Here is a 26,984-nt window from a genome sequence, read left to right as displayed (position 1 = left end):
AAATTAAAACATTTTGATCTTTTTTCTTAGATTTTCCCCTAGTTTTCCTAGCAACATACTTATAAAAATAAAAATTTCATAAAGTAGTCATTGTGGTCAGTGGATTGGCAACATTCTGTTGCCCACACTTTCATTTCCTCAGAAATTTTGTTACATTACAGGATCAACTGTGAAGATTTATTCTGTGTTAATATTTGAGTCTTGACTTTTTTTTAATCATCCTAAATTCAAGACTTTTAGATTAGTCAATGTAAGACATATCAGGTGGCAATGGCGGTACATGCCTTTAATCTCAGCACTCAGGACATAGCACCAGGCAGATCTTTGAGGCCAGCCTTGTCTACAAGAGCAAGTTCCAGGACAACCAGGGATACACAGAGCAGAAACCCTGTTTCAGAAAAGGAGGAGGAAGAGGAGAAATATCAGTTGATTCCAACATACATTGCAACTGCACATACCCTAAGTAAGGTATTCGCTAGCCATATATCTTATCAAGTAATTCTAATTGAACTCCAGTGGCTTCTGGCTAAGAGTGCGCCCTGGTACCAATTTTAATTGAACTTCAACATGTTTGACTCTGTATTGTTTGTGCTGTTAGAAATGGTAAATGAAGTTTAGTACTATCTGCAAATGTAGTTGTCACAATTGCCTTTTGATAAGGACTCTATTGACCCTGACAAAACATGATTAAGTTCTGCATCAGAGCAAAGAAGAACCAGTTTTGACTTGATTCTAGGAACTGGTCTGGAGCTCGAAAGGAAGCCAGAGTGCTCTTAAGCTGAACATAAACATCACAGAAGGCCATCATCCATGATGTCACAATAGACAACTTAACAATTGGATCTAAGCTCAGACAAAAGCAAGGTCATGAAACACTAAAACACCCCCTCTCCTGGCTGAAGTGGAGAAAAGCTGCTTTCCAAATACAGCCTTAGCATGCTTCTAAAACAGTTATTAAAATAACCACTCTCCAAATATTCCCCATTTCCAACAGATTCCACTGCATAGCAGCCTGCCTTCTTGAGTCAGGAGAGCTTTTAAATTCCTTTATCAGGGCCCTGATCCTACAATTTGTTCTTTGCCACCCAGGCCCCCAGAGTTGGCCCTCTTCTCCCCTTACAGTGAGCAGTCAGCCAAGGGTTCTGTTGCAGGTGCACACCATTATGACATCTAAAACCCAGTTTCTTCTAATAGTTGGGCTGTAGCTAAATGGAGGTAGAAAAAGACCTTTGTAAAGTGTAAGGTTGTATTAAGATGCTAATGTGGTTTTATTAAGATGTCTAGGCTTGGAGTTTTGATTTTTCTTTTCAGTAACACAATCCAAACCCATGGGTATTTAGCATTCTTTTAAAATATATTCCAGGGCTGGGCATGATGTTGCACCTTTATTCCAAGCACATAGGAAACAGAAGCAGGAAGCCAGGACAGCCAGGGCTGTTATACAGAGAAACTCTGTCTTAAAATAACATGAAATATATTGCATGGGTATATCTGTACTTCCCATACATCTACATCAGTACACAGGTTTACCGTCTCCTGTGAAGAACCATGCCTCCAAAGAGAAACTCCTTCCTGGCTCCTTCCTGATTCCCAGTGGCATTGGTTCTAGAATAATGGCAAGTAACACCCCTAACCTTTCTTTAAAAGTGATCATGAGTCCATAGCCAATGTAAGAAGTAACATTTGTTTCTTTTCCTTTTGTCACTATTTATGGTAGAGTTTTAAATAAGTATAGCGCCAATACACAGGAATAGGCCTTTTACTCTGGCCTCTGGGTGTGCTGAGGACATTATTGTAGTTTATTTTTATTATTAGGGTAGCTATTGGAATGGATATATCTACAGTCAGATCCCAGTTCATTGTACCAAGCAAAGTTCAGGAGGTTAAATTCCTCGTGCTGGGATGGGGCTGGATGCGGAGGGGGAAAGCTAGAAATGAACCCACTGGATGAGCATCTCCTGACTCCAGGGAAGCTGCCCTTCAAAACACTTTGTTTGGAAAAGGATCCCAGGTTTCTAAATCACTCCTTTCCATATGGAAAACATGCTAGCTTGTGATTGTGCTTTATGTAAACATTTTAATAAAGGATCCCTAAAATCCAGAGGGTCCCCTAAGGGGATTAAAGCTAATCCCCTTTCTCTATTGCTGCAGTGGATTAACAGTGCGCCCTCAGTGGCTGCTCTGCTCCTCGGAGGCTACACCACCACCACCACCAAAAACAAAAAAAGAAAAACAACAACAACAACAACAAAAAAAAAAAAGCCCACCTCTGCTCCTTCAACAATCTACATAATTGGGTGTTGTAATTGGAGATTTGTGAGGGGTGAGGGTGGGAGGAACATACTAATAATGTTGAATATTTTGTGATGCGTCTTTCTTAAAGAAATTCTTTTATAAAGTCCCAGAAAATCTCAAATTAATCGAAAAAATTGGAATTGAGTCAAAGAGAAGTGCTGTCTTCTTTTAGAAATGTGTCCCCAGCTAAAAGCTCCCGGGCTGTGTATATGTAATTCATGCTGTATTTGACTAAATCAGAGAGCATAGTTTGGATAACTAGACTCGAAATCTCTTGTTTTTGTTTTGGTTTTTTTTTTTAACTTCCCCAATTTAATGTTTGAATATGTTAAATTACTTTTTAAGAGAAGAAAGCGGCTGGCCTTTTTTTTTTAATGTTTTTGACCATTGTTCTCCAGATGTCAGAGTCTAAGAACCTAAAGCGTGGTCGTTGGTGTTTAGAATGTACTTTCCTAGAGATTTTTTCCAAGCCCAAATTGTTCAAGACAGTTTCAGATGCGAATACAATGACCTTTTCGGAAGGGGAACCTGGAAACGGTAGCCCTCACAACAGCGCCTCGGTGGCGCAAGGGTTAAGGGAGCGGTTCGAACCCGCTGGCGGGCGGGCAGGCGGGCGGGCGCGGGAGATCCAAGGAGGGCCCGGGAGGCTGGAGGCGCCGGCTAGCGCGGACCCTCCAATAAACACAAAGGAGGGCCTGGGGAATAGAAACCCAAATCCACTTGTAATCGTACAAGAGATTCAGGCATAATTACTTGAGCAACCTAGATTAAGATTGATGAGCCTTTAAAGTGGCGCTCCAGACCGACCGCCTCGTCCCTTGGAAGGGAAAAAAAAGAAAAGAAAAGAAAAAGAAAAAGAAACCCTCCCGAAAGCTGTGCAGGAGCCAACTCCTCTGTCCGCAGCCGGGGCCCGGGCCGAGGCCGGGGCCGGGGCCGGGGCCGGGGCCGGGGCCGGGGCCGGGGCCGGGGCCGGGGCCGGGGCCGGGGCCGGGGCCGCGTCTCTCCTCTGCAGGGCGGTCGGAGCCCTGAAGGTGACCCAAGTAACAGAGTCTGCCCGACTCCGTTAGCTCTGCCGAAGCCGGCCTAGGCCTTACCGGTCTCCCCTTAAAAACCGCGGGCTCCTCTGGCTTTCCCGGCTCAGGTCGGGCCTGCACAGGCAAGACTCCCCCGGTCGCCTGCCTCCTGCTGTGTGCAGCGGAGGATGGTTTTAATGGCTGGGGTTGTTTTGCTCGCTAAAACCTAAAAAACATCAACAAAGTCGGTGTTATTTCTGAATTCCTTGTTTGTGTGTTTAAACCAATATCGGGAAGAGGAATTTCAAGTAATGGCCCCACGAATCAGTATTGTAATTGAGGAAATTCGAAGTATGAACATTTTCTAAAAATCTATTGAGTCCTAATTTATCTGGGTCAAAAAGCTGTAAAATTGCACCTTCCGCCCCCATTTCCAAAAATAGTTTTGTTTCAATGTTTTAATTACATTTTCATCTTTAGTGTACAGTAGTGGAAATGACGCACAGGACTTTCATTATTTTCTTCACAAGAACCACAGAGACTGTACTGTGGCCAGTGAGTGTCTCCCACCTGAGAACGCCAAGATCAAAACAGCCCGTACATAACAGTACATAACACGGGGTTTGTATACTTAGCTGCTTTCCCCTTTTGCCTGGGAAGAGCAGCTGCCAGAAGGAATGACTTAGGGATGGTTGGTTTGGGGATCCACTTCCAAGGGTCTCTTGGGAGTGGGTGATGTTCAATGGAATAGCGAGGCACCTAGGCATCCATTCTGATCTGTGTTGCTTAAAGCTGATAATGGCAGTGCCTCACCACCCGGGTAGATTTCTAGGCAGAGGTAGCAAATTGGATGTTATGTCTCTTATGCCAAACCCTGACCTCTTGAGTTTTTATAAAATCACTCTAGTCTCCTTTTAAGGTACAGTATAAATGCTAAACAGACTTTACCTAACATGAAAAGAACTTGCATAACTCCATAACGTAGGCACCATTTTTCCTAGCTCCTAGCATGGTTTTTCAAAATAAAATCAGGCCATACCCTCTGGGAGGGAGTTTGGAAGTGTCAGAAAGGCCCAGCCTGACCCACTGCCTCTCTCTTGCAGGCCCTGTGGTTCTCAGCACCCCTGCCCAGCTCATTGCTCCTGTGGTGGTGGCCAAAGGAACCCTCTCCATCACTACTACAGAAATCTACTTCGAGGTAGATGAGGATGACGCTGCCTTCAAGAAGATCGACACAAAAGTGAGTTAGAGTGAATCTGCACAGCACTGGTAGCTTTGATGGCAGGATGTGGTTTTCAGTTTTGCTTGGTTTTAAATGACTGGAGAGGTACACACATCTTTCTTGCAGAAAATAAAATGAATGAAGTAGCACATGATTTCTTTCAGAATTGAAGGCTATGTTAATGAGCGTAAATCCTGTATTAACAGAGCATGTGCAATTGAGTAGTCTTATGTGCCTTTGTGTACACTTGGGCAGATTTGGTGGTTAAGCCAGTTGTTTCCAGATCCCTGGGGCACAGTGCCTCAGTACCTGGGAAGACTAGGACTTGTGAAATTTTGTGTTAACATCACTTTTAATTTCCAAAAGTATATACTGCAATATGGATTGTTATTTATTGAAAGATTGTAAGGAAACTGGGCTGGGAGCCATTTACATATAATTTCATTTCCATTATTACATCCATTTTTCATCTCCTGAATTAAATTGATTTTACGTATGGATTTAAGAGGAAGAGAAGCATTTCTTTATAAGCTCTGACTTAAATGTACAGGGACAGCACACACTAGGATTCATATGCTCTTCTAGAAGGTGCACATTTGGAGCGTTGCAATGGCATACATGTTGACTAAATCTTCTCTTGTGGACTTTAACCCTGACATCAGAGAAGCCCCACAGCCTAGCACCCACCCATGGGAGATGTACTCCATTGTTCTCTTATTTATGTCACTGTAGTATCAATCGCTTTCAAAGATCTTCCTTTAAATCATTTCAAAAGCAATTCTAAAATAGTCAGACTTGAACTTTATTATTTATATTTAAGCTATGTGCAGAAATGACACATTAGATAGAACATTATTTGTAAAGGGGCCCAGGAAATTCGAAACTGTATTGCTATCTGAACTAACTAATGTAAAGCCTTAGCCTGGGCCCTCTCAGCACTTGTTGATCAGTAGGTACTACCAAAGCTTCTGTGATGAGAGAATGAATGTGCTGTGTTTAAATAAATAAGAGCGCGTCTGTAGGTTTTGCCATTAGCTTTCCTTGTGTAGTAAGAATGTAGTATGGTTTTCTGGTTAAATTATTCTAATAACACTTACTGTGTTAAAATATATTTGATAAAATATATTTCTTAAACTATATCTCCATTTTATTGCTTATATTTCATATGCAAACCTCAAAGTTTTGTATATGATTTAAGTTAATTTTCTCAGGTTTTGCTGCTTTTACACTCAGTCATCTCTTGCTGTTGTAATTTTTTTCCCTCATATTGTCAAAAGACTACAGAAATACTATCCAGAATCAAGATCCAGAAACAGGCTATAAATATATTCGTTGAAGAAAAGAAGCATTGAATAACTTAGAAACTGGGGAAATGAATATTTTCTATAGCTGTTTTTAAAAGAGCCCTTTTAATATTTATTTTTAGTGATTTTATTAACCTGTTTGTCAAAATGTTTAAAATTCTCAGGTTGATTTTTAAAAGGAATCATTACCTCATTTAACCAAAAAAAAAAATTTAAAGTGAAACACAGCAATTTGGTATTTTACTCCATTTATTATCTTCTACTTAAATAAAAAATCAGCAACAGAAATTAAATTCTAAATCACAAAAGTAATTATCCAGTGTATTTTCAAGTGCATTTTCAAATATATATATATAATTCAGATATTCAAGCGTTATTATATAAGCTGAATTCAAATTTTGAATATATTTAAATAACATTTCAAGTATACTTACGGAATGTTAGAACAAGCAATATATTTGAAACAAAATGTAAACTTTGTTTTTTAAGTTCAGACACTTCACAGACAGGTAAAGTACCAGGAGAAAAATCTATCTTTAAATGCATCTCTGTTCTGTGGAAAATGTCTGGAAGTCCCCAAAATGGCAATTTCAGTTCTGTTCACCAAATCACAAAACACCAATATCCACACTTTCAAAGACAACATGAGATCACAACTTTTGTTACAGATCAAAATATACATTATACTTTCCTTCCGATGGTACATCCGGGTCCTGTTTACTGGAAGGCAGCCGCACCTAAGTCTCAAGATTACTATAATCCTTTGCTGGAATTGGCCATAGTCTTGCATGCAGCCCGCCGCTGTTGTGCACTTTTCAGGGGAGCTGGAGGTGCCTCCGTAAAGATGCTTGTGGTGTATAGGTTTTCCCCTGTGTTTCTCTACCTCTTTCCCGTCTTTTGTAGGGGTGTGTGAGATGATGGTTTAATGTTGTGTTGTTACTCCTTTTAAAGGAAGAGATTGTTTGCACTGTTTCTGGAAATAGTACCTAGGAATCGACTAATCGACTAGGAAGTTCTTTTTTTTCCGTCGGGACTTTGAGAAGAATGCTCTTTCTTGTCGGCCCTGGATTAGATCATCCTCTAAAGTTTTTCCAAACTTTTTGGGTTGGTCAGGATCTCTCTTGCCAGTCGCCACGTTTGTTTAGCAGCGTTTTCCAAGGCCGAGTGGGGTTTGCCTTGAAACAGATCTAAGTTCGGTAAGAAGTAATGGGGACATCGCCGGCACTGCAGGCATGAGATGAGCTGCAGCAGAATTCCGTTCAGCCGATCGCCCAGGCAAGATTCATCCCAGTCCGACTCTCGGGGATGCTTCTCACATTCGTAGGACACCAGAGTCTTCATGTGATAGTTGTTGAGGGGCTGGCCTGGCAACTCCAGGTGGCGGTCGCGCAGGGTTTTCAGAATAGAGAGGCATTTCTTCCTGCAGCCCCCCATCTGCAGTCTGTTCTCAGCCTCTGCGAACTGCAGCACCCAAGCATCGCTCTCAGCTGAGCTCTGTTTGCCCGCCAGGGAGTGGCACTCCTTGGACAACAAATTGAAACCTTCGGCCTTGACCTCTGCCACCCGGTTGGGTCCTGGCCAGGGGATATGGGGAAGAGGCCAGTGGGCAGCACTCCGCGGCCAAATCCCGGTGCATTTAAAGGCCGGGGTGATCTGCACCACATACCTATCTCGGATTCTCAGTTTCACTTCGCTCGTGTCAGCCACCATCTTTACTACATCTCTGTAGCTACACTTGTCCACCGCCTGAGCCACCAGCGTCTGAAACCTAGAACGGATTTTGCGCGCCGAGAGGTAGCCAGAGGCGGTGATGAATTCCACCCAGAGGGACATGCTCCTCTTGCGCCCATCGCTCAGTTTCAGCACCGCACAGCCAGGCAGGGAGCCGTCATCCACGAAGTTAAACACCCCCATCTGGTTCAGATAGAGTACCACCTCGAACTCGGTGGGAGAGATGACCTCCAGGCCCTCGTAGCGGTTGTCCATCTCGTTGAGGGAGCTGATGAAGCGCGGTTCCTGCACTTCAACCTCCTTCAGGACATCGGAGACCACTTTGCAGACTTCACGGATGGTTTTGGCGATGGCAGCTTTCCTGGCCTGGCATTTCTCGTTGTAGTACTTATTCAGGTGATAGACCAGCTTGGCCTGGGCCGCGATCATGTTGGGGCAGAGATCCGGATTGTACACCGGAGTCTCGCAATAGGCTGTGGGATCCAATGCGGCTGCTAGCGCTGGAGCCAACTTCGGTGGAGAAAGGGGGCCACGCGCAAAAGGCAGCGAGCCTCTCTCTCGACTAGCTGCAGCAGGGGGCCGCCCTGCCCTGCCGGCCTTTTCTCCGATGGAGCCTAGCGGGTCTTAAAGTGAAAGGCTGCGCTCTCCCCTTCTCTCCCCTCCGCTAAAGAATCCGTGTCCGAGAGAGACGCGTGGAGAGAGCACCTTCTTGGTAATAAAAACAAAAGTTCTGCTGAGACCCAGCAAGGCTCTTCCAGTAGTCAAAATAATCACCCCTTGCCGTATTTATTTACGTTTTCCCGTAATCATGGTGTGCGGGACTGTTAATCAGATGGAGGAAAAGTGTGCTGGGTGTGCGTCGGGGTGAGTGTGTGTCTGTCAGAAGAAGCTGCTGTTGGTTTGTGTAAGAGCCCAGATGCACTCGTGTGGAAATTATAAAGGCAGGGCCAGGCAGGCGGGCGGCCAATCGCCACTGGGCTCGTCACGACAGCCTCCTCCAGCTTCAGCCCGGTTAATTAATCCCCCCTCGTGGATAAAGGCACAGAAACCAAAGGTAGGAAGCTGCTGCCGGCAGAAAACCACCCAGGCCACCTAGACATGTTGGAAAGCAAGAGGAAATCTCCTAGCTTTGGTATAACTTGAAGCATATTGACTTTTGGAAAAGACTTGGTGAAGACAAGCTGAAAAGCCTGCTTGTCTGTTCACCTCTGATGAGCTATCCAGTAGTACTAATGGTCATCCACCAATTAGTGAAGTCAAAGGGGCTTTCTAGAACAAAGTCACCAACTTGCATTTAGAGTAAGGTAATTAATACCCGTTAATCCCTGGGGTCTTTTTAATGCAAGTGAGAAGTTCGCTTCTTAACTGACTGCTGGCTTCGGATGGAAGAGCCCTCCAGTCTTCACTTGGCTGTTTCCAGTCAGAATACTGTTCCAAACCTTAGGCAGAATCTGCTCCCTTTTTACCTAGGTTTTCCTCATTTGCATTTGCTGAGAGGAATTTTAAAAGTATTGCTCAATAGGGTAATGATATCTACCCAATTAAAAATGGAGTGTTTAAACAAGTTCACCTGTTTGCAGTTTTCCTTGTCTGTTGCTAGATTGGCTAGTGCTAAAATACCAGACAGCAGGTAGGGCTGTATGCTGTCGTGGGAATACTTCCCAAAGGTGTACTCTGAGATTTAGAGAACACCAGTGTCATCTCATAGTGAGCTGTCTTCTACAGAAGGATCTATAGGATTCACGGAGATGGGCTTAACACTGGGCACTGGAGGGTGTGGCCATTCCAGCTTATCTGTCCCTGCAGGCTGAAAGATGGGGCTTTCATCTCAGATACCCTCAAGTGGTGACCAACAGTAGGTTCCTAATCTTATGGGCTTTCATAATTTGACTGTAAAGAAGATGGCTAAAGGCTTCAAAAGAAAAAACCAAACAAACAAATCGTAACCATTCAGGTTGGGGGGTGTTATTTACTCAAGTTTCATCTTGGAAATTTTCAAAGAAATGAGCTTTTCTTTTTGGAACCTAAAGAGGTTTTATAGGTAGCTCTTCCTTCCAGTACCATGACCAGTTGAGTCCTCAGTGCACATGAACTAAAGACGGGTAGTTCGGGCTTATGCAGTAGTTTTCAGTTGCCTGCCTTTAGTACAAAGGTCTGTTCATTTCAAATTAAGGGAATTTCCAGTGCGAGGGTATGGTAGCACCTGTGTACGAAAGTTTAATAGCCGCCTGCTGAAGACTCCCACCTTTTAAACATCACAGGGCCACCTCTAATTTCGTTTCTCGTTACCCAAGAGTGATAGATTCCGAATTAGATTAAAATAGTACATCGCATTTGGGGCTTACAATGGCCTTCTACTCCATTCTCCAAGACCTGTTCCCTTGGGAGAGGGGACTAGGGACCGGCAAAGCCCCTCCCCAGTTTGCAGGCGCGGGGGGGGGGAGTTGGGGGGGCGTGAATGCGCTGCTACCTTTTGGCAGCTGAAGAGGGGTTGGAAGAGGCTACCGAGAGCACCAGAGCTGTTCGGCAGGGAGCGACCGCTTGGGACGCAGATGTCGCCGGGATGGGGTGCGGGATGGGGTGCGGCGGGCAAACTCTCCCCAGGACCCTTGAGCATACCCTACCCCACACAGCTCTTTTTCTTGGCTCATCAGCTCCTAAGATAATTGTAAAGTTTTCCGGGTGTCTGGGACGTCCTCACTCTCCACCACCGCTGCAAAACACTCCCGGTGCCCTCATACTTCAGCTCTGGTAGCCTCCCCGCCCTCGAGTGGCCCCAGCCATGCGTGCGCTGTACTCAGAGCACCCAGGAATACTTGGCCCTGACCTTCCCGGGTGAGCGTGCGCCCCGTGCCTCACCCGGGAGGGACTGTGGGACTCGAGGTAGCTTCGAGGCCTTGGTTCCCTGTGTCCTACAGAAGGACTCGGGATCCCGCGGCCGCCGAATGCAGCCAGGCGCAGGTGGCGCATCTTTCTGGGCTCGCTGTGCGGCTTAATTGGGTTAAGGCGAAGCTAAACACCGAAGCATTCTGTGCAAACTAATTGATGCAACAGAGGCCTTTCCCGAACGATTTTCGCTTGGAGCAAGAGGACTGCGAAACTAGGGTGTTGAGGGCGAGTGAGGCCGCGGGTTCTGGAAGGCCAGGCCAGCCTACTTCTTCAAGCACCCGCCACATCCGGAGCTGACTGTGATTTACATAAAACTAGGCACCGGGCGATTGCTGTCCCTGTGGGTTGAGCCTCAGAATAGCGCTAGATTGTCTTTCTAGCTGCTGCTACCCAGATCATCCACTACTCTTAGTCCAGGAAATAAACTGCGCCTATAGCTGAATCCTTTCCGTAATCTCAACACCTCTCTTGTGGAAGAAAAACTAAACCTTGCTTTAATTGAGTTGCCCATAAAGAGGAATTAAAATTAATGATGTATTTTTGTGTAATGCTCCTGATTTTAATCGAGGTTTTGGCGTTAGATGTATTTTGTACCGGTGAATTATTTAACTACTTAATAGTAATTTTAATTTAAAAAATCATTTGACCCATTGGATTGTTTGAACTGCTGAAGTGATAGACAAGTAATATAAAGTCTGTTTTATTATATTAAAAGTCTGTGTAAGAACTGAATTGATGCCAGGCAATTTTTAAAATACAATCTTACCGAGTACCAGAAGAAACGCTTCTATACGCCTCGTATTTTTAAGACATAAATGGTTAATTGTTTTCAGTGGTATGATTGTAGACATCCTTGACATAAGCTAATAATAGACCGATAATTGAAGAAAAGTGACCTAATTAGAGGGAAAAGAAATACCCAAGAATCTCATGATGTAAGCACTGAGATGCTAGCATTGGAATCGTGTTTAGTTAGGATTTAACTAAAGCAGCTTGGATTTAAAATGTTCCCGTTAGGGAAAACAAAGCCAGCTAAGACAGAAGCCTGTTATCATAACATCTAGCTATATTTATGAACATAAAACAAATGTGAACTTTAACACTTGGAACATCCCAAATAATAAGGACAAGACAACCATTTCTGAAGTGGAGCTTCCTGAGTGACTGTCCCAGTGGGGGTGCCCTTTCTTAGCTTGTGCAAAGCCATGCACACCCAATCTACAAGGGGATAAAGAAAAACTGCATGTGCTCAGAAGCGTAGCACCTAAGGTTTGTGTGTTGTTCGTTTTTTCAGTGACTGTTTAAAACTGAATTGCAAGTTCACTGACTTCAACAGAACAGATCTTCTTCTGGAAGATCATACGGGATCCCAGCTCTTACAGTGCTCACATACACACTGTTTTCCGTGTCCTCATTATCTGCCAGCAGCTAGTTTATTCACAACTGTTCATGAATGTAAAGTTTTATTTCTTAATGCGTACTTATTACACTAGGGACTAAAAGAATATGAAGTCGATTTTATTAAATTATTTATCTCTACTGCTGGAGTGGCTTTGAAGGCTCATTGTGTGCATCTGATTTCTTCCCCTTCCCTCTTTTCTAAAAATGTACCCAGGCTACTTCAACCGTTTAACTGTTTCTTTCTGCCAGACATAATATATTCCCTTTTTTACACTAGAGAAATTAAAGACAGATATTTGTGCAGGGTTTTCGTTATGTGTCTTATTAAATAAAGTAAAATAGAGGGAGTTTTCTTGGTTATTTGATAGCAACTATTTATACCTTTCTGTTGTGACTTATGTTTAAAAACACTTTAAGATTAGCTTGAAAGTTTCGGGGATTTCTTAAAGTAATTATTCCTTGTTTGAATGCCAGGTTCATTACAAAGTCAGGCAGAGAATTAAGATCAGTGTTTATCACATAGTCCTGTTCTCTTCCTGGTTCATTTTTAAAATTGCTTCTTAACTTGAATGTTGGAGTCCAGTGCCTCAGTGGTTTTTGTCACCTTAGTGGACAATCACATGGCCACATTTGTACTGTCAAATGCCTTTTTTTTTCTACATTATCGCTTAGTGTTGCCATTTTCAAGTGTTGAAAAGAAAAGTAACTTAGAGATTAAAGATGGCAGAGGAAAGTAGAGCTTCTAAGAATCACCACTCCTCTTTGATGGTAGCCAAATGTTTCTTTTTACAGATAAGGGAGTTAAAACCCCAGCTTCTACATGTAATTGTCTCAGGTTACTCTCCTTCACTTGAATGTGTGCATAAAGGTGCAGGGTATTTCACATTGCTTCTGTAAATTGGAGAAAAAAAAAAGGGAGGAGAGTCTATGAGAAGGAGGAGGAAGAAGAAGAGAGGTTAAGGGAAAAGCCACCAATGAAAAGAATTGGTAATATCCTCATCCCCAGTATCTTTCTGACAAACTAAAATTGTTTTTGTTAAATCTCAGTCTGATTCTTCATTCAGATTTTACAGAAATAAGCAGACAGGATAAGTGGGTTCTTCACTTTATTTTTTATTTTGTTTTTGTTTTTGTTTTTTCTGTATGAAAACAAGGACACCCCTCCCCCAACTAATAAACATGAATTTCAAGCTTTTGTGTGTGTGACTGAAGCCCAGTGCCCTGAGTAGGCTGCATTTTTATTGTACTTAGAGAAAGCAGTGGAAGCAGGTGTGATTAGCTTGTTAATCTAGGACCGCACCACCGTTATCACCACTCCATACTGTGCAAGAGTAAGCCACTGAAAACATTCAGAATGACCTTGAGACTAGAATATGGGTTCTAACTAATCAAGTTCCAGTGAGTGCGTATCTAAAATAATCTCTCTCTTTTTCTATTTAGTATTTGGAGTTTATTTTTTATGAAATAAAGGGCATTCCTATAAATTGGACTTTATTGTAAATTTCCAAGAATAATTAAAGTGCTAGTTGAAAATAACTATACTATATAAAATGATCACCTCTTACCATTTATGCAATGACAAATATGGAAAAGAAATTAGTATATAAATAGGATTTGTCTCTTTTATATAGGTATAGATTGTAAGTGTTTGCTAACGAACCTCCTGTATAATGTTTTGTTTTCCCTTCCAGTATATTCAGTATACAAAGTGTGTACCTTTTGGTTTATCAGTGTGTACTATTCCCTAAAAGCACAATTTTTATATAGTGATGTGTCAAAAATATCAAGTGAAACCAGAATTGATAAATAGTACTTTTCAATCTGTATAACCTTTTTATCTGAATAAAAATTAAAATCAAACTTAAGAGCATAATTTAAATATAGTGCTTTTCAAATGAAAATTGAGAACCCTGTTAAATAAAAACACTGGATTTACTTTTATGTGTTTTATACAGTTGGGGTTAGGGGTGGAGAGATGACCCTGCTCTTTTCCAGGACCTAGGTTCAATTCCCAGCACCCACGTGGTGAGTCAAAACCTTTTGTAACTCCAGCTCCAGAGGATTGGCCTTTACTGGCCTCCTCAGCACCAGGCATGCACTCGATGCAGATATATACATGCATGCAACCCACCCATACACCTAAAGATAAGATAAAAGCAACTTTAAAAGTACAGTTGAGTGAGTATATTGACCTATGATTTGTAAGTAGTACTATTCCAGTTTCCGTACAAATGTACTAATCTGTGAACTCTCAAATAAGGTAGCAATGTTCGAGGCATATTTGTTATTTTCTATCTTTATAGCAAGAAAAAGAAATCTCACAAACTGTCAGTCTTCGTATTTTACTTTGAAGTTGCTCACTTCTTTTACATGATATAACATGAGCCTGTGGAGTATTATAGCTAATACTAAATAATGGGTTCACAGTCCTGGAACATATGCTTCTAATCTAAGTTTCATGTAAATACACATCGTCATTTAAATTTAGATGGTCAGGAATACAAAACGAAGAATTAGTAAAGTGTCCAAGTAGGGACAGTTTTTGTTGGCTGCTGCTGCGCTCCCAGGTAGCTCAGGTGCTCCTGGGAAGGGTAGAGCTAGCTTTAATCCCTCCATATGCAAATTATTTAAATGTTTTCTGGTTTATATTTTTATTCGCAATTAAAATAGAAAGTTTAATGTTATTCTAGCTTATAGGCCTATTAAGAAAGAAGTTATTGCTTTCTTAATAACTGTAAACCCTTTTTAGGAACCACTCATTTTCATGTTGATAAAATAGCCTGCACACGCACACACGCATCCATAGGATTTCACATAATAAAGATGGATTTACTTTGTGTTTTTACATTAACCTGTCAAAAGGAAACATTCTAGAATGACCCAGTTGTTTGTTTTGTTCTTTAAGATTTATTTTTATTCATGTGACTGTGTGGGGTGTGGATGTGAATGTATGCCACATGTGTGGTGCCTGTGCAGTCTGAAGAGGATCGTGGGTGCCTTGGACTGGAATCCAGGCCATTATGAGATGCCTGGTTGGGTGCTGGGAACAGAACTCAGGGTTTGCACAGGAACAGTGAGCATTCATCGGAGAGCCTCTCCAGCCCAGTTCTTAGTAATACTAGTTTTCAGTGACACTTTCAGAGATTGCTGGCAAATGGATTAAAAACTGATGACTAGAAATTGAACAGTTTCTACTCGTCACAACCATTTTAGTGTTCTACACTTTTTGTTGTAAGACCAAGAAGTTTAAATGTCACTAGCTATTCTATTCATAGAAATGGCCATGTATTTCTCAGATATCTACCTACATTGATTATTACCCATGCACACAAAAAATGTCTTTACTAATTTAAAAGCATTTTATACTTTTTGCAACAGACCAAGGTTAATGTTTTGTAACCTTCACCTGTATTTGATAAGCAGAATGCATAATTCATTGTGGGAGGGTGGGTGTGGGTTGGTTTCTGGGTTGGGTTTCCAAGTAGGCAGAGCAGTTCTTCATTTGTTTTTCTCTCCACGCTGCATTAACGCGTTTTCCCTTGTGTGCATCTGCCGGCACACAATTTAGCCACGGGCATCTGTAGACCTTGTGGTGATCAGTATTGCAGGCAAAAGCCATATGTGTTTAAATAAAAAAATAATCTCTTTATTTCATTTGCTGTTTTAACTGGATGGATAACTTTTGTGCCTCAAGACAGAAGAAGAAAAAATACAGAAATAATTAATTGCCTCTATTCTTGAGGCAGTTTCATTTCCCTCTCCAATATGGAATGCTTGTCAGCTCTCCTGATAAATGACTGCATGTATTTGCATAGATTTTACATTAACACAAAAATTAGTTTTATTTGTGAAAAACTAGTTTACATAATAATATAAAGCCAGTGTTATTGATTACATTTTTAAGCACTGATGACTATAGAGAGACTGTATGTAATATTCTAAGTTTTCAAAGGTTGGTCAACCTGTTCCTTAATTTAAACTTTCTTTTTAATTATTTATATTGCTTTGTGTTAACTAGATAAAAGATTTTCAGATTTAACACCTATCTTTAAAACATATTAACCACAATTATTTCAGACACATAGTAGCAATCATTTGAAGAAAAGATTCTTACTTTAAACTTTGCCAAAGAATTTTTTTAAAATACTCATTACGAACTACATAGACGTCAAATAATTGGAGGACATGTTGTGAAAGTGATCTGATTTTGATAGTAATGTTATCCCAAGAAAGCATGCCATATTGTGTGTATGTATTTGAACTCTTCCCTGGAAAGTTTATTTCTAATATTTCTGAGAACCGTCCTCTCGACCTGTGTTCCGTTTCCTCAAATGTATTTAGTTGATCACCCTAACCCAGTCTTAACATAGAATTAAAAACAACAGCTGCAATAATAAAGTAGAAATGAAAAGGCGCTGTGCTGGGGCTGGGTGGGTTCTGAACAGGACCCCGTAAGAAGCAGGCAGGGTGAAACGGCATCTTAGCATCCTGTTGTCTAGAGGCAGCCTGCTAATTACATGCCATCATTGTGTTAGCCATGTTGTGGAAAGTTCAAGTATGTTCAGTGCTGTTAGTCACATCACAAAGCTTTCATACAGGACCCTTGACTGTACTGAATGGCAACCAAGACCCTGAGCATCTCTGCCACTTCTTGATTCCAGGCCACCCTGGGTGCCAGCTGTCACAGCTCAGCTAATGATGACAAATGCCCCTCTCTATGCAGATTGCCGAGCTTGCTGCTGCTGTGAAGGCAACCAGATTACCTTTCTCAGGCAGTAACTTAACCTTTGGAGCTCATGTCAAAATCATACGATTGGCTTTGATAGTTTCAGTATCTGTATCTTTAAAAAACCACAAAAAACCAAAATCAAAATAACGTCATCTGATGCCATGAAATTTGTTTTACTGTACGATCAGCAGCTTATGCCTTGGATGCTGTGATGTTCTTAATGAGACCTACGTGGGATATATGGCTCAAGAGGGGAGCTGAAATAGAGTGGAGATCAATACTTAATGAGTGTATGATCTCATTTAGTCTGCAAAAGAAATGTTGGGCCTCAAAAATGGTGAGACCAGGATTAGGAAGGCTAAGTCTCTTACTCAAGGTCGCACAAATAATTTCATAGCCAGGTTAGTCTGACAGTGGCTGGTGTCAGTGCAGTTTGTGGACTGCATTACAGAGGCCAGTGTGTGTGGGTGCTTGAGCTTCCTGGTAGTCTTTGTAGCAGCAGCTGCTGTGGGTAAGTTTTCTGAAAGGAAACCTAGACTTGCTTTAAGGATACATTATGTTAAGGAAGTGATCAGTGACTTTAAAACTTCTCACTATAGAGACCTTAGTGCTATGTTATAAATTTTAAGTTTATAACTTGTTGATCTATACACAGGGAAAATGTTTAAGAAGGATATATACTATCTGATGAATGTAAACTTGTACTAATTCACCAAATAACTATTTCCATCTAAAGCCAATTGATTTTCATAGGCAGGGTTAGCGTGCTGACTCAGCTGCTGAAGGGCTTGGGTCTCAGGTTGGATGACAAGCCTGTGACAGTGGAGAAAGCTGACTGCTGCAACTGTGCTTTGTACTCCACAGGTGCTCTGTGAAGCCATGTCCTGCCCCAGACACACAGAGTAAATAAAAACAAAGTTAGTGGGCTATATCATTATAAAACAAAAAGCTTAGACATAATTATTTCTATAATTATTTGGAGAAATATCTAGGAACTTCTATAATGTTATTTTACCCATATTTTGTCACTCTGTGATATCAATGAGCTATAAAAGCCAAAATAATATGTTGCTTTTTTTCAAGCCTTGCTGAAACTCCATCATTAATTAAAGTGCAACCCTCTCCCAGAACGCTTGATGGACAGGCATACTGGCACAGGGCTGCCTATCATCCTATCACCTAGGAGGCTGAAGCAGGAAGAATTAAGTGTGAGTTCAGCTTGGACTACATAGCAAATCCCAGGCCAGCCTGGGCTACATAAGCTCCTGTCTCAAAACCAGAGTCAAATCAGAACTGAGAAAGCTTTGGGATCCCTGCGTGCTTTTTTTTCCCATCAAATATGAGGAGTTTTTTTTTCCCCAGTGATAAACGTCTGTCTAGTATGTTGTAAATTTTTCACACACATTTTAATTATGACATAATTTTCAGTAGTATTAATGCTTAGCATATATAACTGTGTGTAAAGCTTCAAGTGACCATTTTGCTAACCATACAGTTAGTATGAGGAAGATTAAATAAACTTTTGCCTCATGACTCCAACAGTTTCTATCAGGGCAGAAGAGATTAAGGGATTCTATGGCTCCTCGTTTGGCTGTGTTATCCAGTATGGCTCTTCAGCCCCTTTACTGTGGAAGACCAACAACAAAAGGGAGTCCACCAACAAAAAGGAATTGTTAGAAAGCTCTTCCTGACGCAAGGCCAAAGTCCCTCCTTGAAATTCTTACCTTTCAGATGTAATTTCCCCTCTACAGTTTTATTCTTTTAACAGAAAAAGGCCCTTTAAAGTAAATATGGTCAGTCACCAAATTACAATGTGTTTACTCTATAATAGTCTCTGGTAGGAACTGCTCTTGGCACTGATGTCTTCCTGGAGCAGTGATGTGTCATGCAGACTCTCAAGATGCTGGGCAGTGGCAGCAGAGCCGCAGAGCCACGGAGCATCCGTGGTGGACACAGGCCCATCCTCTGCAGTTCACTGTGCCACTAAGCTGTGAGGTCTGGCAACTTAGTTGTAGTAAGTGTATTCTCTCCTGGTGATGTTTTCAGTGTATGTTGGTATATTGGGATGCAGTTCCGTTGTCTGCCAATAATAACTATAAATCAACAGGTATGAGACTGAATATACCTATGCCCTTCTGTCCTTGTATTGATACCATATTTCATGATACTCACTACCCTGTTCAGGACCCATACTGCTCTGGCAAATATGATGACTGAAATATATTAGTCCCCAGTTGAACTAACTAGACACTGTAGAGCAGCTTTCAATAAGAGAAGGTTACATCACCATTGGGTACTACCAAAACACATGTGTGTGTTCATCGATACAGGGACACCTGTTCCATGGCACTCATGTGGAAGTCAGAGGATACCCTCCTCAGCCATGTCAGTTCTCAAACTCCCACCATGTTAGAGACATTCTGGCCTGGGGAAATAGCTCCTTCGATAAAGGACCTTCTAGACAAGCATGAATACCTGAGACCAAGCTTAAGAACACTCATAATAAAGCCAGGCAAGTGGAGTAAGCCTATAGTACTGGCACTGGAGTTGCTGAGACTGGCAGATCCCTGCGCTTAATGGGTAGTCTGCCAGATGAGTCGGGCTAGTCTCAAAAATCACAGGGGACAGATCGTGAGGAATGGTACCTGAGGTTGACCTCTCTGGTCTCCTCATCCATGGTATACATATATGTGCACCCACACATATGAACACACACACACACACACACACACACACACACACACACGCATGCATGCATGCATGCTTAAAATTGTAACCTAGTTTTCCACAATTTCATCAGAACTCATGTCCCATTGGAGTGAAGCATATATTTTCCTATGAATCACCTTTTCTGCCAATAGCTTTTGTGTCTGTTAAACAGAATCAGCAGTTTTTACACTAATGCACAGAGAAGCAAATCAACTTTAAATGCAAACAAAGAGCACCCAAGGCACACAAACTCCTTTAAAAAACCCTGTATGTGTTGGTCAGGTCCTGGTTTCATTTTGAAACAGTAACAACAGTTTTGAAAACATTTAACAACGAGTGGAGTAAATGCTTGTAAAAAGTGATATATTTAATGAATTAAAGACAACATGAAATCTTTTAAACTATGGAACACTTCACTGTCATCCTTGTATGGTGGCCCTTTAATTTTCTCTATGTATCTACTGTCAAAATGAGTCCTGGGAAACTTTAATTTTATTAACTTTTATTTATTTATTTATCTGTTGGGATGGGCTTACATGTACACTGTGTCACACATGTGTAGGTCAGATGACAAAGTAAGAGAGTCATAGTGGGTTTACCTTCTACTGTGTAAATTGTCTACCCTGGGATCTGTGTTCAGTCGTCAGGTTCGGGGTGAGCAAGACTACCAGTTTAGTCTTACCAGTTTAGTCTTACAGTCACTTCAACCGAATTCTTTCCTTGGAACTAGAAAGTTTGAGTTGACTACCCACCAAGCCAGAGTCAGATGGTAAATAGAAAAAGAGACAGAGGGCTTCCAGTGGGCTGAGTTGTTTGAAAAGGTACATTGGCAATTAAATAGTAAGAAACAAGTAAGCATTTTAATAAAATGCAAAATAAAATCATGTCTCTAGATTTTGGTTTGTTTTTTTTAAAAAGGCAAAAATCCCACTTATATTCACCTTCTATTAATATTACTTTTAAATACTAATTTTCTGTTAAGTGTAAGTTCGTGTTTTTATTTGCCAGCTCCCCCTAATTAAAATGAAATTACTATTATTTCTTTTTATTTATCTTTGAACAGTCTCTCTGTATAGTCCTGGCTGTCCTGCAACTCATTATGTAGACTAGGTTTGCTTTGGACTCACAAAGGATCTGCCTGCCTCTGCCTCACTAGTGCTGAGATTGCTGTCTGTGCCATCAGACTTGAGTCAAATGAAATTAGTGTCTTTGGTTTCCGGGGGGAAACGAGAGGGGTTGCCATTGCTGTGGTGTTTAGGTAACAGAACATAAAGACAATCTGCCTGAGCTTTGGTCTTGCTGTGTGTCTTGGAGCTAGCCCATCTGTCTCATCTGCAGTAAGGGCTGTCTCAGTTGCTTTATGAACTCTCTCTGTGTTCATAGGAGTTTATGTGGTGCCCACTCTATTGTACATCAGTCCCAGCAGACCCACACACATTCTGCTAAGCATATTTGGGAGATGATTAGGACTAATGAAGCCCGGAACAGAGCTAATTCTCCAAGTGATTTATTCCCATGCTCTTGTCTGATACCCAAGAATTCTGTAGATCATGGTCTAGCCACTTACTGTTTTCCCTAGCTTTGTGTTGACACAGTTGTGTGTGTGTGTGTGTGTGTGTGTGTGTGTGTGTGTGTTAACAGACATAAAACATACATCAGATCCCTAAAAATAAGAGAGAGGGGGGGAGGGGGAATATGTTTCTAAGTAAATTTGATATCTCTTCTTCATCCTCAGTGCTGGGGCACTGCCAGACCTTTACTACTTTTGTTTGTGCTTAAACTTCAAGATATTCATAGCACCTATGAGTAGATTAACAAGGCAGGGAGCCTGGAGTGCTGAGTCTCTTTCAAGACAGCTATTGGGAAGTGAAACCTGCAAGGGAAATAAGTGGAAATCATTAATGAAGCATTCCTATTTCTGATACAGGTTTCCTGAGGAAGTCTGGAGGGTGTTAGAAACTGTTGGGATGGCCTTCATGTCCCAGAGGTCTGTTTTATTAACAGGACTTCTCTGTGCTGGCAAGACTTGAGTGATATTTCTCCACATGCCCTTGCCACATAGCCAGTGATTCCATGGCCTGTAGCACTTTAAATCCCATTGGCTGGCTTTCCTTTCCTGTTACAACTGCATCAGTGAGTGGCACTTGTGTTATGAAGGTTATGATCTTGGTGGCTTACTGAGGGCATACTAGAAAGAGGACAGACATGGTTACCAACAGGAAAGGGTGGCTATAAATGTATTAAGGCTGTGCTGTAATAGTAAGATGCCCAGGTCTCTGCAGGTAGCTTCTGTAAGCTGTGTCCTGCTTGGACACTTCTCTTGCCAAAGAACCAGAACAGAGTTGGCACTTTTGTGTATTGATCCCAGTACTGGATATTCTGCATTCTCTGAACTTAAAATAATAAACAGTGTAAGGGGATAGACCAGTTTACTGTATGCACTGAAACACCTGCATCAATAAAGATCACCAAGCAGGCTGATTAAAGAGGAATTACCATTAATGATTCTGGTCTGTATTGTAGGAATCCTACAAGCTTTTTGGACTTTTGTCCTCTCAAAAGCATTGTAGAGTAGACACTTCTTGGTAAGACCCTGAGACACAGGTAATCCAATAACTGACACCTATTTGCTTTCAAAGGTAGGTATCTGGGAAATGGTGATTTTTGTTGGTGTCTGCTGGTTCCACAGCCAGGCCCATATACTAAACCTCTCTAAGTTTGTTTTCTCATAAGCAAGATAAGAATGTTTACCTTGTGGGATTGTTGTACAGATTAAATTAATACATATTAGACAGATAAACTATTTTAAAAAATTGTTTTCCCAAATCTACACAGTACCTAACAGATAGATCTTAGCATCTCTGACTCTAGATCCCTGGACTTTCCTAAATGGCTATTGGATGAATAGTTGCTAAATGGTTATTTAAGATAAGAGTATCTATCTTGTTCTGAGTTGAAGACTTTGTTAATTGTGCTACTTGACCATGTACTGCTGTGCTTCTGAAATGAGTGAATTCAATCTTTCTCTCCAAAAAACATAACTGCATTAATCACTCTCAAATTTGCATGTCCAGCCAAAAACCTTTACCCACACTTCAAGCTCATCTGCCCTATAGTTTCTACATCCTCTCCCATGTATAAGATACGTTTCAGACTAACATTCAAGTGCACTGCCTTTTACTCCATTAAGTGGCAACTTCTTTGTTCCCACCAGCATGCTGACTTTCCTCTTGCTTTCATACCACATATACACAACACCAATAAACCCACTCAGACCATTGTTATAGACACTATTATCTCTAAAGTGTCCTTGGCATCCTCTCCCTCTAACTCCCTCTCTCTGTGTCTGTGTGTTTTACATGAACATGAGTGTATAGGCACTCACACTCTTATACACATGCAAACACTAGAGCACGATGTTGGTGTCTTCCTCTTGTTCACTACATCATTTCCTTGAGACAGCATCTCTCACTGAACCATTGTGAATCTTTTCAGCTATGTTGGATGGCCTACAAGTGCTCATGATTATCTGTTGGCATCCTTCACCTCTGTGCCAGTTGCCATGCCAACATCTGTCATCTTATCCCCTGCCTACAATATTTTTTACTCCCATCACTCAGCATATCTAGAATGGAGGCATGACAGCATGGCAGCAGAACAGCTGAGAGGTTATTTCTTCCTCCAGAGGCACAAGGCAGTGGGAGCTAACTGGGAATGTTGTGAGTTTTGAAACCTCGAAGATCAGTCTCAGTGGCATACCTGTTCCAACAAGGCCACACCTCCTAATGCTTCCCCAACAGTTCCATGAACTGGGGACCAAGTATTCAAATACATGAGCCTGTGGGGTAGTCTCATTCAAGCCACCACACTCTCTTTGCCATTTTACCTCTACTTTTCACCAAAAAGAACTGCAGTTCCTCCTCATAGGAATGTTTTTTAGGTCTCACTTGATTCCCCTCTCGTTAGTTTGGTGGAGTTGAACACTGTTGAAAACTAAGTTCTTAAACTGCAGATGACTTCCTTTCCCAGGTGACCTTTTATTTGTCCTTTACTCCCAACTGGCACAGGACCATACACATAAGTGGGTCTGGGTGCAAACCTCAGGTGAGAAATTGAGGGGACAGATTAGGGCATGGAAGTAGTTCACAGAATGGCCACTAGGTGAGGATTAGTAGCCATTTATATTTCAAATTCAACTTCCATTATTTCACCTTAACTGAAATAGTAATTACATGCTGTAACTCATTCTACGTGATGGGTATCCGTTTTCTCTTCTGATACTTGTTAAAATTCAAGTTTTGTTAAGTAGATTGAGATTCTGCTCAGGCATTCTGAGCTATTACTGTGAGCTTGATGTTGCTAAACTAGATCATGAAGCAAGTTTGGAGTTTGTACTGGGTATTTTTTGTGTCAGCTTGATACAAGCTAGAGTCATCAAAAAGCAAGGAAACTCAGATGAAAAAATGCCTCCTCCATGAGATCCAGCTGTAAGGCATTCCCCCCACCCCACCCCTCAATGAATGACCAATGAGGGGAGGCCCAGACCATTGTGGGTGCTGCCATCCTTGGGCTAAAGGTCCTTGGTTCTATAAGAAAGCTGAGCAAGCCATGTCAAGCAAACCGGTAAGCAGCAACCTCCATGGCCTCTGCATCAGCTCCTACTTCCAGGTTCCTGCCCTGTGTGAATTCCTGTCCTGACTTCCTTTGATGATGAACAATGGTGTGGAAGTGTAAGCTGAATAAACACTCAACTTGCTTTTTGCTCATGGTGTTTTCATCACAGCAATAAAACAGTAAGACAGAATTTCCTGACAAGTGATCCTTTTGAGAAAGTCCTTTGTCATCAGTCTTCTCTTAAGCTACTCTGCACCAAAGTTCAGATAAGTCCTTCATTTACATGAATTTAATGGCTTGAAAATACATATTTTCATTTTTCATGACTCATGAATAATGAACTTTCTGACATTAAATCTGTGCGTAAGCATTGTTTAAAATGTATAGTCTTTAGGCTGCTCATGGGGAATGGATATGTTAAATTGTTGTAGCTACAGCCATACAAGCTTATATTATCTGTAGCGCTTTGTTAACACAAGCTTGAGAACATGGAAAAGGAGCCCTAAAATTTTTTATCTGGACTTAAGCAGGGGGCATAAGTCATTCAGTTATCAGACATTTATTGAGGTTCTCTTAAAGCTTCCCACTATTCCCTGTGAGACCATCCTTGCCTCACCCAATTCACCTGTCAGTTGTACTACAAACCACAGACACAGTTGCAAGCCAAGAACCCAGTGAGTGCAGGAGATACTGCAGAGCTGTGAAGGGACATCAGAACCCAGCCCAGGAGCAGAAGTCTGAAGAATGGTGTGTCAGTCCTAACAGCAAACGTTTTAGAGTGTACTTTTCTCTTTCCATCCTCCTGGTCTCAAGACTCAGGACAACTAATTGAACTATAGGTCACATAGCTCATAGCTATGTTAAGGACAACCCTGTGAGAAAATTCACACAAGCAGGCAGAATATTTGGCTGCACCTGAGTCAATTGTGGGTACAGAAACTCTACCAGTTAGTATACAAATATATCCATATTATTTTTTACTACATAAAGTTAGGTTTTAACCACTGATCAAGGGATTATCCAGGTGGAAAGGTAGTAAAACAGGCAGCTAATTCTGAGGCTTAGGAGAAAGATGGAGAAGTCACCTTTACATACATGTCTAAAAATGAGAACATTTGCAGGTCTGCAGGAGACAGTATGAGGTGGGACCAGTACCATGAGAGTCTATGACTGAGGAGTTCCAGCAGAGGAAGATGGGCCAGGAGGAGTGAATGGGAAGTAGTGTTCACAGAGGGAAAAACTAACAGGATTGTTGTAAACCAGACACAAGAGAATGTAAGGAAGAACTTGGATCAAGTTTAGCCATCACACAGAGTTCAGGGGACATGAGGAATCTCTTGCCTCTCCACATCTGTGTTAGATTTTAAAGACAGAACTAGAGACAGCCAAGCTGAAGTGGAAATAGGAGATAGAAAGTAAATTATAGGATAATCTTTCAATAAAATTGGATATAATAGAAATGAGATTTTTGTCAAATATGGATGCAGGACAGATTTTAATAGCTGATTGAGTATGCCTGTGTCATAGAAAAAGAAGTTATGTGTGTGAAAACTGACAAGAAGGAGCTGGTTGTTTTCATACTAACAGAAAGAAATGTCACAGTTGTCTTACGACCACAAACAATTGACACATGGAATGTTTTCTGTGAGGTAATCTATACAGTTATTACCACAGCATTTATCCTTGTCATATGCATTAATAAGTGAAGGACTTATTACTGGTTTTGGACACTCAGTCAGAGGTCTCGAAGGGTAGCAAGAAAGGATATTGCATTGTGGGAAGTAATTAAGGTTAAAGAAGAGATACTATAGCTGGTCATTGAAGAGTTCCCTTTCACCTGTTTATAAAAGCCTTGAAACCCATGTGAGGGCTGCGGAAGGACTGGGCTGTTTCCAAACAACACCAACCAATAAGAGCAGAAGGCTGACTTTTTTAAAAAGTGAGTGACCAAGGAGTAGAGATTACATATGCAAACTGTGAATCTGTAACTCCAACAGTTTACATAAAGTCAGAATTACTCCTATCACATTGTGTAAGAAGGGAGAAACAAAATGACGGATACCCAGGGATGAGGACTCATGGAGAGCTTTTGGCAAGCATGGGGTTGTACCTCTGTGAGTCACAACTGTTAGACTGCTGGGTCCAAACTGATGGGAATCAGCGGTAGTCACAGTAATAAGCTGGAAGAAAATGGAACGGTGGCAAACACTACAGGTCTTGTTAAGAGCAGATTATCTATCAGATGTACTAAACCCTTAGGCTGTCTAGTTTAACTTGAATTTCAGACAGTCATTTCATTGGTAAACCCAAATCTAAGTAGGAATCCAGTTGGGCAGCTCACCTGGCAATCATGGATGGGGGTAAGATATCAATATGAGTTCTTGAGCTGGTGGGCATGTAAGATGTCTGGGAGTCAGGAACCAGAATGAGTTAGAACATGGCTGTAAGTGAACACAGTCAGCTAGAAGCCAGTTCATGGTTTTGATATTAAAGCAATACATTATCTATTTGGAAACTGAACCCTGTAAGAATGGTAATAACCACTGGAATGAAAGAAGAAAGGAAGACAGAAAAAATAAAGCTAGTTATGCTTTGTGACTGCAGAAGGCACAGGCTGAGTCAGCAGAGTCCACAGGAAAGGATGCCCAGCACAGTGGCTGTCTGGGATAGTGGGAGCCAAGGAAGCTTCACGGATCCCTGTAATTTAGTACTCGGAATACCTTTAAGATACTTAAGGAGTTCTATCCCAATATCTCAGAAGAGTAGAATTGATACAAATCTCCCTGCAGCCTGGATGACCATAAAACTGCCCCATGGACAGTCAGGACCCTGCTTTCCCATGGAGAGGGCTGTGGAAGCTATACCCTGCCCCACTTTCTCCTGAAGGTGACATTACAAGTGAAGCACCTTGGGAGATCTGGCTTGAATGGAGCCTTTCAGAGGAGGAAGGAGCCCACTGTGCTGGCTGCTACATCTGAGACATGCAATACTGACAAATGTTTTCCCTTTGTCTCTGCTCCTGAGGTAACTTCTTTCAGAGAAAGATGCCCTTGCCTTGGTTCAGAGAGCTTGGGCCA

General features: G+C 41.6%; 2 protein-coding genes across 9 annotated transcripts in view; one reads left to right on the top strand and one right to left on the bottom strand.

Moving 5' to 3' along the window:
• Positions 1–26,984, top strand: part of Nbea (neurobeachin) — a 576,469-nt gene that overhangs the window by 404,581 nt on the left and 144,904 nt on the right. For all 8 annotated transcript variants that reach the window (NM_001427608.1, XM_087626792.1, XM_087626788.1 and 5 more), the window contains 1 exon segment: positions 4,412–4,548. In NM_001427608.1, the coding sequence (NP_001414537.1) occupies positions 4,412–4,548 (137 nt within the window).
• Positions 6,069–8,458, bottom strand: Mab21l1 (mab-21 like 1). The gene is given in 1 exon segment (NM_001109497.1): positions 6,069–8,458. A coding segment is annotated over 1 exon segment (1,080 nt). The 5' UTR covers positions 7,995–8,458; the 3' UTR covers positions 6,069–6,914.

The sequence above is a fragment of the Rattus norvegicus genome, chromosome 2, assembly GCF_021556685.1.
Source record: "Rattus norvegicus strain SHRSP/BbbUtx chromosome 2, alternate assembly SHRSP_T2T, whole genome shotgun sequence".
In the NCBI taxonomy this organism is placed as follows: domain Eukaryota; kingdom Metazoa; phylum Chordata; class Mammalia; order Rodentia; family Muridae; genus Rattus; species Rattus norvegicus.
The sequence above is the reverse complement of the archived record's forward strand: the minus strand, read 5'-3'. Positions and strand labels throughout refer to the sequence as shown.